General features: G+C 41.2%; 1 protein-coding gene across 2 annotated transcripts in view; it reads left to right on the forward strand.

Moving 5' to 3' along the window:
• INKA2 (inka box actin regulator 2) overlaps positions 1-12,548 on the forward strand; it is a 43,360-nt gene extending 30,812 nt beyond the window's left edge. For both annotated transcript variants that reach the window (XM_089514411.1, XM_089514412.1), the window contains exon 2: positions 10,612-12,548. In XM_089514411.1, coding sequence (XP_089370537.1) covers positions 10,612-11,658 — 1,047 coding nt within the window. In that variant the 3' untranslated portion in view covers positions 11,659-12,548. The remainder of the gene's footprint in view (positions 1-10,611) is intronic.
• The last annotated feature ends 1,267 nt before the right edge of the window (positions 12,549-13,815 follow it).

The raw sequence follows: 13,815 nt of genomic DNA on the forward strand, positions 1-13,815 counted from the left end.
GAAGCCAAGCCCTCCCTCCAGTCCATCTGCCTTGGTCCAGGCCTTGGAGGTAGAGAGGAACTGCTGGACCTCTTACCCTTTCCCTCCACCACTCCCTTCTCCTTCTGTGTCATGTCTTTTTAGACTGTAAGCCCGAGGGCTGGAACCGTCTAACTAAAAAGATTGCATGTACAGCGCTGTGTAAATTTACAGCGCTTCATAAATAAAGGTTAATAATAATAATAATAATAATAATAATAATAATAATAATAATATGTGAAACACACTTCCAGTATGTAAAATACAGTGGTGATATGTTTTCCATGTACAGATTTTCAGAGGAGATAGTAGTTTCTATAGTGAACTAAAATGATAACATGTTCAGGAGATGCCATTATACATAAGTATCAGTCAGCTTCAGGGGAACTTTGCCTCCAGTGTACATTATGTAAAGATTGTGTCTGTTTAGATAAGCCTAACCTAAATAAAAAATGACAGTTCTTCAATTAAATATGACCTCTATTTTTAGGTCTGAGTTAGAGAAGTTGATTGGGGGAGACAATATATACCGCAGAAACACACACATGTCCAGTCATTAAAAACTTCTTGGTCTTTCTTCTCTGTGTCCTATTACTGGGAACAACTCAGCACAAGGAGACATGGTGAAGGGTTTTCTGTTGTAGTGCCTTTGGAATGCCCTCTATTTGGAGTCCTGACTGGCATTAGCATTCCTATGTTTTGGTGCCAAGTTGTTTGTTTGCTTGTCTGTTTATTGAATTTATACCCTGCCTTTCTCTTGGGATTGGATCACCCAAGCATTGGGGATTTAGTGAGATTAGGACTTGGTTTTTAATCTTTTGATTTATGTGATTTATTTTGTTGATGTGATTAAGTTGTTTTTAATGGTTTCAGTAGTTTTAGACTGTTTTAAAATGATTTCAAAGTTAGGCCATTGAGTTTCATGGCTGAGTAGTTGAACCTAGGGTTTACTAGTACTTTTTCATTAACTGGATTTTTTTTACTAGATTTCCTAGTATAAGAATTAAAAAGAAAAGAGAAAAAGAGTCAGGAAAGGAATAGAATATGGACAAGGCTAGGCTTATACATTAACATAAACTACCAATATTTCCTAAAATACATTTTCTTGGAAGCTGGCATCTATAAACACACGTTAATGCATACCATAAGCAGTGATTTTTTCTGACCATGGAACAATAAAGGGTGAAAGTTTATGTTCCCAGTTTTGGAGTATAAGCAAAAGTAACAGTGGGGTTGTCCACAAAGCCCCAAAAGCCCAGGTTCTCCTTGAGGATTTGGCCTGCATTGTTTGAACTTGATGACACAAGGCTGGGGGGAACCTGGACCTTTTGGCCCGTACTGAGTTTCCTGGAAACTCAGGCAAACCCCAGCTGGCCCTTCCTCCGCGGCCTCCGATCGCAGCGAGGTCCGGCGCCCAGGCGGGGAGGGAAAGCCTCCTTAAGTGGAGGCTTTCCCTCACCGCTTGGCCTCCGCTCCCCTCTGCGGGAAAATGTAGGACAAAATTTTCAAATGTAGGACACATTTTCTGTGTCCTACATTTGAAAATTTTGTCCTACATTTTTCCCGTTTTGGAGGTCCGGAGTTATGGCAACCCTAGGTGTGCCTCTCAGTCGAAGTGACAGCATAGCATGGTAAGGAGCACATGCCTGTTCTAGTCCCAAGTCAGTGCAGGGATGGGTATGTAAACACCTGCTCATTCCCACACCAACCCAGGAACCAACCTGGGTGAATATATAGTTAATACATTAATTACTTCATTCCTCTAATATATAATTAATACATTCATTAATGCATAATTAATTTCCAATACACAATTAATGCATCCAACCAAAAAGGAGTAAACACTGAACGCATCTATATAACATGCCACAGAGAATTATCTGTATTATGTTTCGAACATTTAGCTGAAGTAGTTTCTTTCTTAACAGGTATACTGGTGTCCAGGACACTTGAAACATCTTTATTTTCTGTTCTTTTTCTGCTGGACGAGGCATACTTTTAGGTCTAAAGAAATTTTAGATAGTGAAGGGCAATTTATCTTTGGTTGATTTGCACTCCTTTCTAACTTTATTAACTCAAATCTAGTGCTTTTCAGCAAGCATTTATAAACTAAACTTGTTGGTTTCTCTGAAGATATAATTTTTCTGATATATTTCTCAAATATATCATTAAGGCTTCCAACACAGCAGGGATCGCTTACCAGTGTATCCAACTGACCAGCTCTCTTCACCTGCCTGTGTGCAGAAGGAGTCATTATAATCACTATCTCTATCTCTCCTTTAATGGAAACCATATTTTTCTAGGCCTAACCTGGCAGTCTTGGATGGGAGACTACCAACAAATATCAGGTACTGTAAAAGAGGAAAGAACTGGCAAATCCATCTTAAGCATATTCTTTGCCTAAGAAAATGCTGAAAAATTCATGGTGTCACCATAAGTCGACAGGCAACTTTAAGGCATCATCATACACAAGCAACATCTTGGACTGCCTGAAGGAAGAGGCCCCTCCCTCCTCAACTGTCATCTCGGCCTCAGAGGGAGCCATCAGGCAGACCCAGCAACATCTTGGACTGCCTGAAGGAAGAGGCCCCTCCCTCCTCAACTGTCATCTCGGCCTCAGAGGGAGCCATCAGGCAGACCCAGCAACATCTTGGACTGCCTGAAGGAAGAGGCCCCTCCCTCCTCAACTGTCATCTCGGCCTCAGAGGGAGTCATCAGGCAGACCCAGCAACATCAGGGACTGCCTGAAGGAAGAGGCCCCTCCCTCCTCAACTGTCATCTCGGCCTCAGAGGGAGCCATCAGGCAGACCCAGCAACATCAGGGACTGCCTGAAGGAAGAGGCCCCTCCCTCCTCAACTGTCATCTCGGCCTCAGAGGGAGTCATCAGGCAGACCCAGCAACATCAGGGACTGCCTGAAGGAAGAGGCCCCTCCCTCCTCAACTGTCATCTCGGCCTCAGAGGGAGCCATCAGGCAGACCCAGCAACATCAGGGACTGCCTGAAGGAAGAGGCCCCTCCCTCCTCAACTGTCATCTCGGCCTCAGAGGGAGTCATCAGGCAGACCCAGCAACATCAGGGACTGCCTGAAGGAAGAGGCCCCTCCCTCCTCAACTGTCATCTCGGCCTCAGAGGGAGCCATCAGGCAGACCCAGCAACATCAGGGACTGCCTGAAGGAAGAGGCCCCTCCCTCCTCAACTGTCATCTCGGCCTCAGAGGGAGTCATCAGGCAGACCCAGCAACATCAGGGACTGCCTGAAGGAAGAGGCCCCTCCCTCCTCAACTGTCATCTTGGCCTCAGAGGGAGCCATCAGGCAGACCCAGCAACATCAGGGACTGCCTGAAGGAAGAGGCCCCTCCCTCCTCAACTGTCATCTCGGCCTCAGAGGGAGTCATCAGGCAGACCCAGCAACATCTTGGACTGCCTGAAGGAAGAGGCCCCTCCCTCCTCAACTGTCATCTCGGCCTCAGAGGGAGCCATCAGGCAGACCCAGCAACATCTTGGACTGCCTGAAGGAAGAGGCCCCTCCCTCCTCAACTGTCATCTCGGCCTCAGAGGGAGCCATCAGGCAGACCCAGCAACATCTTGGACTGCCTGAAGGAAGAGGCCCCTCCCTCCTCAACTGTCATCTCGGCCTCAGAGGGAGCCAGCAGGCAGACCAGCAACATCTTGGACTGCCTGAAGGATGAGACTTCTCCCTCCTTTAACTGTATTTTTATTGTATTAACGATTTTACTGTACACCGCTATGATCATCGCGGAATAGCGGTCTATAAATAAAACATATTATTATTATTATTGCTGTGCATATAAGAAGGAACATCAGTGCATTCCTATAAGCCAGGCAATCATGAGCTATGATTCTTCTCATCGCTTTAGACTCTAAAGTTTAGAGCAACACAAACACTTTCCCAGAGCTTTCAGTTATGTGGCTTCTGCCTGCATTCCATCTACTACTGATCTTCTTCTGCCAAGCAATGGTGATTAGATAGAACACAGAACAATACAAAAAGACTTTACGTTTTACGTTTATGTTGACTCACCCTTCAACAATCAATTGAAGGGTCTATTTAAGTGGGGAATATCCAAGAGTATGCCAGCTATGAACCCCAAACTCTTCAGACACACAGTGGGAAGTGTGAGATGAAGGAGATACACCCACTCAAAGAAAAAAACCCATGGAGATTGACTTGTCCACAGGGTCCTGAAAGCCCAGAGCTTGGAAGAGTGACTTTGGGGACTACATTTCCCATCGACCATGATGGCTGCAGGATTTCGGGAGTTTTTAGCTCAACAAAGTAAATTCTATACCTATTTGCCTGAAAACACCATGGAATCATTCACCGGGAAATCTAGAGGTGACCATATAACACTGATTTTAAAATCTCTCCAATGACTACCCATTAGTTTCATCACAGTACAAGGTATTGGGTCCAGCCTACTTACGGAAATGTCTCCTTCCATATAATCCACCTCACACGCTTAGGTTTTCTGGGAAAACTTATTACAGCCAATGAAGACCAGATTGGCTGCAGTTACCCAGAGGGCCTTTTCATCTACCGCTCCTAAATTATGGAACGGCCTGTCAGAAGAGATCCGACAAATTACGAATCTTGACAGCTTTCAAAAGGCTGTCAATCGGATCTCTTCTGATGGGCCTTCCCTGATTAACTAACCCAACCTAGTGATACGGACTGCCCCAAAGACTGCCCATGATGTTCTGTTCTGTTGGTTTTAATGTTTTAATGTTTTAAGGTTAATGTGTAATGTTTAATAATTTTAATTGTATTTACAATTTTATTGGATGAATTATGTGGATTATTTTATGAAGAGGTAATGGGATGTATTTTACTGTGTTGTATGTTGTTATTGTATGCCACTTCGATCCTTGGAAGAGGCAGAATAAAAATATTTATTTATTTATTTATTTATTTATTTATTTATTTATTTATATTCAGACTGATAACACTATCAAAGTCTCATTTTATCAGCTGGAAGCAATTAGTCCTAGAGTTAGGTGATGAAAAGTGTCTAATGAGAAGTAAGACATGCTTTTAATTAGCTATTGTTTGATCTCCCTTGCAACGTCTTGTGATATTTAGTTGATTTCACAGCATGCTCTCCCTGTAAGTGGAAAACACAAGATCTAGTGCCTTTGGACATCTTGCTGCGGGGTAGCTTATGTAACAACCCTTGCATAATTTTTGCTGAGTGCCTCTCTAGCAGCATCCTGCTGGTTCTGTGTCTGAGAGTTATTGTTTTTTTTATGTTGAAGTGCAATCTAAATTTGAGATTATATAATAAGCCACCATAAATTCAAAGATTGCATTGAAAGCTTGATTAAGGCTACAGTAATGCTTACTCTAGAGCAGTGGTTGCCAACCTGTGCTCCAGTGGTTCCCAACTGTGCACTTCCCAGGTGTTCCACGGCCGCTCCAGGAAAATGAAGGAAATTAAAATTGAATGAAATTAAAGATAAGAATATATTCTTATCCTGAATATATTCTTATACTGTAAGACATAAGGTAAACCTCTTAGGGACTCTGCCATAGAAAAAAGGGCTCCTTGAGTCAAAAAGGTTGGGAACCCCTGCTCTAGAGATTCAGTCCTGCTGAACATAGATGTCTGAGGAAAAAAAATCATGCATGACTACAATTTTATACAAACTTATTAGGAGTAGGTGTGCTTGAATATAGTGGGATTCATGGCTGAGTATATTGTTAACTGGCTGCTTAACCAAATAGCATGGGACACATTGCATCTCAATATTACATAGCATTGTTCTCAGGTTGCATTAGGAGGATCAGTTTTGCCCCATCTTCAACAGCCAGCATGGAAAGTTTGCAGAATCAATTGAAATATGGGGAAAGCCAGTAAATGATTGCTTGATAGGTTATAAGAACAGAAAAATCATGCTGGGGCAAATTCTGTGCACACATTGACCAACCAGTTGCCTAGGGCAAGACCATCCACAGCATATGAATGCAGCTGCACACCCCTGCATTTTACTTCAGGGCTTGGAAGTACATCCAAACTACTGTATCTCTGTTTTGTAATGCTCATGGTTTATGCTCTCCAAAATGTTCAGAATAGAATGAGTACTTTCAAGAGGTTCAGTCCCCCTTGAAAATGCTAAGTGGTACCTTTTTCATTACTATTTAATGTCCTTCTTGTATCGCTTTCTCTTAGTACCTTGGCACTGATTATTTTTTCCCAGTCTCCTTTGCAAGATGAGCATGAATGTGATGATATCTCTATAGGAGGTAGTCACTCAGCAGCCTCATTGAGCAAATGAAACGAATGGTTTACTCTCCTTGTAAAGTGGTATGGGGAATATGATAAAATAGAAGCAAATATACCACACATCAGCCCAGTTTCCCTGAAAGTGAGATATGGTCCCCCTTTCCAAACATTTTCATATCCTTTTGTGCAGTAGGGTAGCATATACAGGAAGAGGATGCAAAAATATTTGCAACATTCATTGATCTCTTTGAGCTCAGCTTTACATTCACATTTTACTAGCTGGGGATTCTGAAATTGTAGTCCAAAAATTAACTTTTCAAATCTCTGGACACAACCAGCATTAAAAGGAGTAATTCAGGAATAATTCAGCCAAAGGCAAAATCACTATTTGGTCATGGAAACCACTGGATGGCCTTAGGCAAGTCACACTCTCTCAGCTTCAGTGGAAGGCAATGGCAAAGCCCCTCTGAACAAATTCTGCCAAGAAAACCCTGTGATAGGTACACCTTAGGGTTGTTATAAGTCAGAAATGACTTGCACACAACAAGAACAACATCTAGGGGCATATAATGCAAAACATATATTGTGCCTTTATAAAAAATAAAAATGAAGGGATAGGCATTTCCCTTGACAGAGAATTAAACACAGGCCATAGTGGTAAGAGTGCTAAATCTGGACTACTGCACTAGATTCTTAACATTTTGTTTCTTTGTTATAATCTCACTCTTGAGACAAAGCTGGAAATGAGTGCCTCTGAAATATTAATAATTCCTAATAGATCCTTGTCACATGAGGCTGGCTTTCTGATGATACTCTCTCCTTTCTGCTCCTCTCCCTCCCCAAAATGGGAGTTAATTGAATCAATGAAGTGAACAGCACAGCTATCCAGCATATGCTGACTTTCCCTATCAGCCCTAGTCATTACTGGAGGAGCCTTGTCACTCATCATTGCTCGATTACACCACTTGGCCTGTGAGGGGATTTGATGGAAAGTATCCAATGGGGATCCAGGCTGTTCCCAAAGCTAGCTTTGCAAAGCTCCTGATAAAAGGGGGATTCCATTAATGAGGCAAAAAATGTTAAGACAAGAGGCAGTTCGGCAAATCTGGAAAGAGGTAAGGGGATAGTTTTCTCTGAGGCTTAGAGGGACAGATGGGGCTCTGGGCAGTTGGGGACAGGGAAAATGGACAAGCTATGCTCTTGTAAGAATATGGCTGTTGCTTCTGCAAAGGGTTGATATAGCTTTCTTTGGCTGTGACAGCAGACTAGGGCTGGATTGGGGCATTGCTGGAATAACTTAGTTTGAAACTGCTTTACTTGGCTTGGCTCAAGGTTGTGGAGTTCTGGAAATGGTAGTTTGTTGTGACACTCTGGGGCCACAACAAACTACCATTTCCAGAATTCCACAGCCTTGAGCCAGGCCAAGTAAAGCAGTGTCAAACCAGGTTATTTCAGCAGTACAGATCCAGCCTAAGTGAGAAGCGCGACTTGTAAAATGCAAGGAGAAATTAGGGAAGCATGCATTTAGTCCCATTCTAGTAGGCTGAGTGAGTTCTTGCTTCTGCTTCAACTGTTTCTCTGTGGTCCAGTTCTTAACTTTAATTCTGCTGGAGGGGGCACACTTATATAGGATGCACAGAATGGTTTTTGTACCCTGTTTCTGCAGAGCATTTGTTTGTTTTGATCCAAAAAGGTCTTGCAGTTCTCTGCTTCCAAGGAAATGGGGAAGGGCAGGCAGCTGAGTTAATGTAGCAAAAGGATGGGCAGTTAATCCATGCTGAAGTGATGGCCAGCCTACACACAGGTGTTAAAGGGACAGCTGTTAAATGAAAGACCCCAAAAACAGACTGCAGGGAGCTTTTGAACAATATATGATAACATACATATAGATGCAGGCTTTCTTCACCCCTTTCTTCAGTGCCTTTGTGAACCCAGCAGCAAACCTCAGCACATCAAAGAGTTCCATCTTTCCCTTCAGCCCTGCTGCTGAGAGAGGAGAGAGTGAATAGTGGCAGCTGTTGGGAAGTATGGCCCATTTGCTTTATTGATGCCACTTTGGGAACGAGATCTGGTTCCTCTGTAAGAGAAAATTTATAGGGAAAGGGCAGAGCGAAGAATTTAGAAGCTGGAGAAAAATAGCTGACATGTTTATCATGGCCATGTAAGTCATGGCCACATAAGTAACATGGGGGGAAAAGCATGCTAATGATAGGTCCGGTCTGAAGCAAAAATAATCTGTTGGTTTTGTTGCTGCTGTTGCTTCTTAAATTGATGGAATTGTTTGTGCTTTTCAAATAATAATCACTACCTTAATTTACAATTTATATGTGCATTTGTATCATTTCTTAACTTGCACTACAATATTAAAACCTAATCTTCAGAAAGTTACTTTGTTGCACTGTAGCTCTTATAATCCCCAGTGGCCATCCTGGCTGAATATTTTGGACATTTGATTGTTAAACAAAATGTCTTTGATTCAAATCTGAATTAAAGGCCTCCTTATGATAAATGGCTGATAGGGTGATAAGTAACTGGACACTGTCATTTCAGATTGCAGGTGGGAGCCCACATTACTAAATGCTCCTCCCTACAAAAGCATTCCTTGCAGATACAAAAACTATCATGTCAGGGAGAATGATTCTGATCAAGCCTTATTCCTGACATGCTAGCTTTCTGTGTACCAGGAATTTTGCAGTACAGGTTGAGTATCCCTTATCTGAAAATCCAAAACCCTCCAAAACCCAATACTTTTTTCATAGGTTGTTGAGATAGTGACATCTTTCCTTTCATATGGTTCAGTGTACATAAATGTTGCTTCATACACAAAAATATTTTTAAAATATTCAGGCTATGTGTGTAAGATAGCCTGAAAGATAAATGAATTTCATGTTTAGACTTGGATTCCATCTCCAAGATATTTGATTATGTATGTGCAAATATTTGAAAATATGAAAAAATTCAAAAGCTGGAACACTTCCAGTCTCAAGCATTTTGAATACAGGATACTCAACCTGTAATATCATCCATAGACAGATTTATCACTTCATCTACTCTTTATAAGGAACCATTAATGTTTGCTGAATCTATAAGGGTGGGGTGGTGGAAAAATAAATGGAAAATAAGAAATGTACTTGTTATCTGGAATAGCCCTCATGGGTGCTTCTTTGTAGAACTAAAATGTGATTGATTGGACAGCATATAGAAAGTGGAAACTGATTAATAAAATCAACACCTGAAATGAGAAATAAAATCAAAACCTGCAGTGGGAAAAATGACAAACTAGTATTTCAGATATATGTTTTAATCTTATAATCTCTCCCACAAGCACATAAAAATAACCAGAAAAAGATAAGATGTTGTCTTCTTTCCAAAAGATGCTTATCAATGGTTCCTCTTCAGCTTGGAGAGAATTGACTAGGAGGGTGCCACAGGGTTCTGTCCTAGGCCCAGTGCTGTTCAACATCTTTAACAGTACTTGTGTGACTTGGATGATAGAACTGAGGGCATGCTTATCAGATTTGCAGATGACACCAAACTAATACCCCAGATGACATTATCAGAATTCAAAATGACCTTTGCAGATTAGAAAGCTGGGCCAAAACTAACAAAATTAATTTCAACAGGGAGAAGTGTAAGGTACTACATACAACAACTTAAAAAAGCCCATATGATTAATCAATGGGAATACAGGGATCAAGGGAAGTAATAGTACCACTGTATTCTGGTTTGGTCAGACCTCACCTGCAATACTGTGTCCATTTCTGAATAATGCTGTTCAAGAGGTATGTAAACAAGCTGGAGTGTGTCCAGAGAAGGGTGACCAAAATGGTAAAAGGTCTGGACACCATGCCCTATGAGAAGTGGCTTAGGGAACTAGATATATTTACCCTGGGGAAGAGAAGGTTAAAAGGTGACATGATAGCTGTTATACTGAGGATGTAGCAAGCTTGTTTTCTGTTGTTCCAGAGACTAGGGTACAGAGCAGTCAAGTCAAGCTACAGGAAAAGGGATTCCACGTAAACATTAGAAAGAACTTCCTGACATTAAGAGCTGTTTAACAGTGCCTCAGACTGTGGTGGAGTCTAGTTCTTTTGAGGTTTTTAAACTGAGGCTGGATGGCTATCTGTCAGGAGTGCTTTGATTGTGTATTCTTGCATGGCAGGGGGCTGGGTTGGATCGCCCTTTATTTTTCTATATCTAGAAAAAAAATCAGTGTCATGTATGACATTTAGGCCTATGGAAGTCACAAATAAGCTAGCTTATTTTTTTTTTCTTTTTTAACTATATCAGTGAGATATGTTTTCACTTCTTTTGCACTGATGTGATATTATCATTTCTCCCCTTCTCACAGTTATCCATGAAGGAGGTTGGGGATGGACTGCATGAACAGATGAACAGCATGATGGGTGCACTGCAAGAGCTGAAACTCCTCCAAGTCCAGACAGCTTTGGAGCAGCTGGAGATTTCAAGCAACCCAAACCAGGTTTCAGGAACTGGGCACCATCAATATTGTCAAAACAATAAAGAGGTGCCAAGGGCAACGCGGGAAACCAGCAGACAGAGTGAGAAACTGCTGGGAAATAGTTATTTGGATGGCTGCAGTTCCTCATCCTCCTTGTGCTCTACTCAGGTGTCACAATCCACCAGCCCACTTTACCACATTACTTTGCCAGACAGTAGCCATGGGCAGATGGCATCATCCCTTAACAGCATCGGTAGTGAGGAGTACTATTATGCCAGTGGACCTTCATCGACAGTGAGCACTGCAGAGTATCATTCACCGAGGACACTTGAATCATCCAGTGAGCACATGAGTAGGAGCTGGTTTTCCCAAGACACAAGCAGCTTCTCTGATAGTAAATCAGGCTGTGGAGAGTGCCAGTTTTCTGATGAAACCAATGACTGGACTTCGTCACTCATGTCCCAAAGCAGGAATCGACAGCCTTTGGTTCTGGGTGATAATATCTTTGCTGATTTGGTTGGGAACTGGTTGGATTTGCCTGAGATAGACAAAAAAGGAGAGAAGAATGAGACATCCTTGTCAAGCAGCAAGTCTCAGGAGTTCTACAGAAAGTTTTCCCTCACAACCAATATCTTCAAGAAGTTCTTAAGGAGCGTTCGGCCAGACCGAGACAGGTTGCTCAAGGAGAAACCTTGCTGGTTGCCAACGGAAGACAAAGAGACTGAAATCTTAAAAAGGCCCAAAAAATTAAACAAACAGAAGGGGACCTTTTATTTCCCAGTCCATGGGAATATATCAAACACTCATGACAAAGCAGAAAGGTGCCAAAAGAAAGAAACAAACAAGGCCAAGGCCAAACACTATGTCAAGAAGATCCACAACACAATAGAGCACACTCAGGCTGGGTTTGATTTTAACACAGCTGTGTGGGTCTGAATTCCCAAGACTCATCATCTCATTTGCCAAAACTGTTCAGTCCCAAACAAGAGACAAACTATTTGTCATACATGGAGTAGTGTGAAAAAAGGATGGATAAGGTGGTCTCCATGAAGCATATGGACACAAATCATTCCCACAACACAGCTTGTTTACCACACCTGTTTGATAAAGGGAATCTGATTGTATAGAAAAGCTCTCCAAAGCTAATGCTAGAGAGAGCCCTTCATAGTTTGTGGTGGGTGGATGTCAGAGGAGTGTCTTAGCCAGTTCCTCAATTTTTCCACCTATAAAGGCTTCAGGTTTGTCAAACATATTCAGTTCATTTCTAATTCAAGTAGCAACAGAATGTTAGATGTGTGTGTGTATTTGTATGGTGTGTGTGTGTGTGCGTATTAATTCATTATTTTCTTGTGTGCACTAAATCCTGGTTTTTGTACCAGGCAAATGAATAAGCACTTAATAGTTAAATTAAGAGTGAGGCATGAATCTGTAAGAATAGAAAGACTGTCTGACTTGAATAATGGCTGAGTGAATTTGGTACAGCCAGTCATCACATTGCATTTTGACAGTTCTTTTTTTAAAGCATTATTTCCAATTCACCCCACATGATCTTTACTGTATTAGAATGTGTCTAAAGAGTGCTATGTAGTAACTAGCCATCCTGTCACAGCAACTTTAGGATTAGCAGAAGTTCTTCACCTGTTCATTTTGCCCTCAGCCTTAAATTCTTGATGCCACACTGAAGCCCCACATTGCAATAGATTTTTATCTAGTTTTGTTGTTTTATTTTGCATTTCTTGTTGTGTACGGCTTTAGCCTTGTGAGAATTAGTTCTCCTGTGGTCCACTCTCCAAGAGTGTATTAATAAAGTAATGTTCCTCTCTTCATTTCTAGTGAGGTGGGCCTGTTTGTACGCTGTGATAAACTTACAGACTAAATACAAAATGCAGCTGCAGGAGGGTAATCACCCCTCCATGCCCACTCTCATTCATACATACATGTGTTTATTTGTTTATATTTGTGCACATAGCATAACAAAGAACTGGACATCATTATTATGTTTTGGTGGAATTTTTGTGAGTACCAGGAAAGCCATTGCAAATGAGGAGAGTTCTACAACCAGAACGGATTAAATAAAATGCAAGACTGTGAAACAGCAAGGAAAGCTATGATTAGAAACACCAAAGTCCCTTACTGTTGGTTCACATTTTGAAGGTATAGCCTTGTTGTCACAAACATAAGAAAGAAAGTCTGTAAGTGGGAATATCAGACTCACACATCCTCTGATTTTGCATTGGAATCTGCCCTTGCGTTATTTTTATTTTTATTTAAGAGCACTACTGCACAGTAATACACACTTTTCAAACTTTCTAAACCACAGAGAGGTGCAAAAGTAAAAAATACTAAAGTCAGCATTATCTAATGAAATAATCATCCTGCTTCAGCTCTATAAAACAAACAAGTTGGAATTGCCAACAAGAGAATGTATCTGGGCTATTCCCCAACCTCAAATAAATTAAACATAGGCTCAAGACAAGCACTACTTTTTGCCCTTACAAGGAATCAAAAATTGGCAGAGGAGCTACTATGGGCATAGAAATATGCATCCACATTTTCTGGTCCCAGATATCAGAAGACTTTTTTCTCTTATTTCCCACCCCACCTTATAAGAGAACATTCTATTCTTTCAAATGGTTGTTAACTATATCTTAGCACACATTATTATTATTATTATTATTATTATTATTATTAACTTTATTTTTATACCGCTATTCCTTGGAGATCATAGCGGTGTACAGAAAATATAAAAACAGTGTAAAACAACAAAGCCCCTCCAACCCCCCAATTACACAATATAAAACAGTTAAAACATAAAACCCCCAATACATAATAGCTGGATATTTGTTACCTTTCTGTGAAGTACAAGTACTTCATACAAAGGAAATGCTAGTTAGGTTCAGATCAAGGACTTTATCACACCAGCCTGCTGTCCCACTACAACTGTATTAATTTAAGAATGGAAGTATATCAGTTTGCAATCATTTCTTATCACATGATACCCCATAATAGTATTTTGGCGATCCATGGTCATGTGATCTGTTTTTTACACTGTCAGATGCTGCCTTCCAGAAGGAAAATGGGGGAACAAGCAAT

This window comes from Sceloporus occidentalis, unplaced genomic scaffold, assembly GCF_023333645.1.
Source record: "Sceloporus occidentalis isolate IW3139 unplaced genomic scaffold, rSceOcc1.0.p SCAF_3, whole genome shotgun sequence".
In the NCBI taxonomy this organism is placed as follows: domain Eukaryota; kingdom Metazoa; phylum Chordata; class Lepidosauria; order Squamata; family Phrynosomatidae; genus Sceloporus; species Sceloporus occidentalis.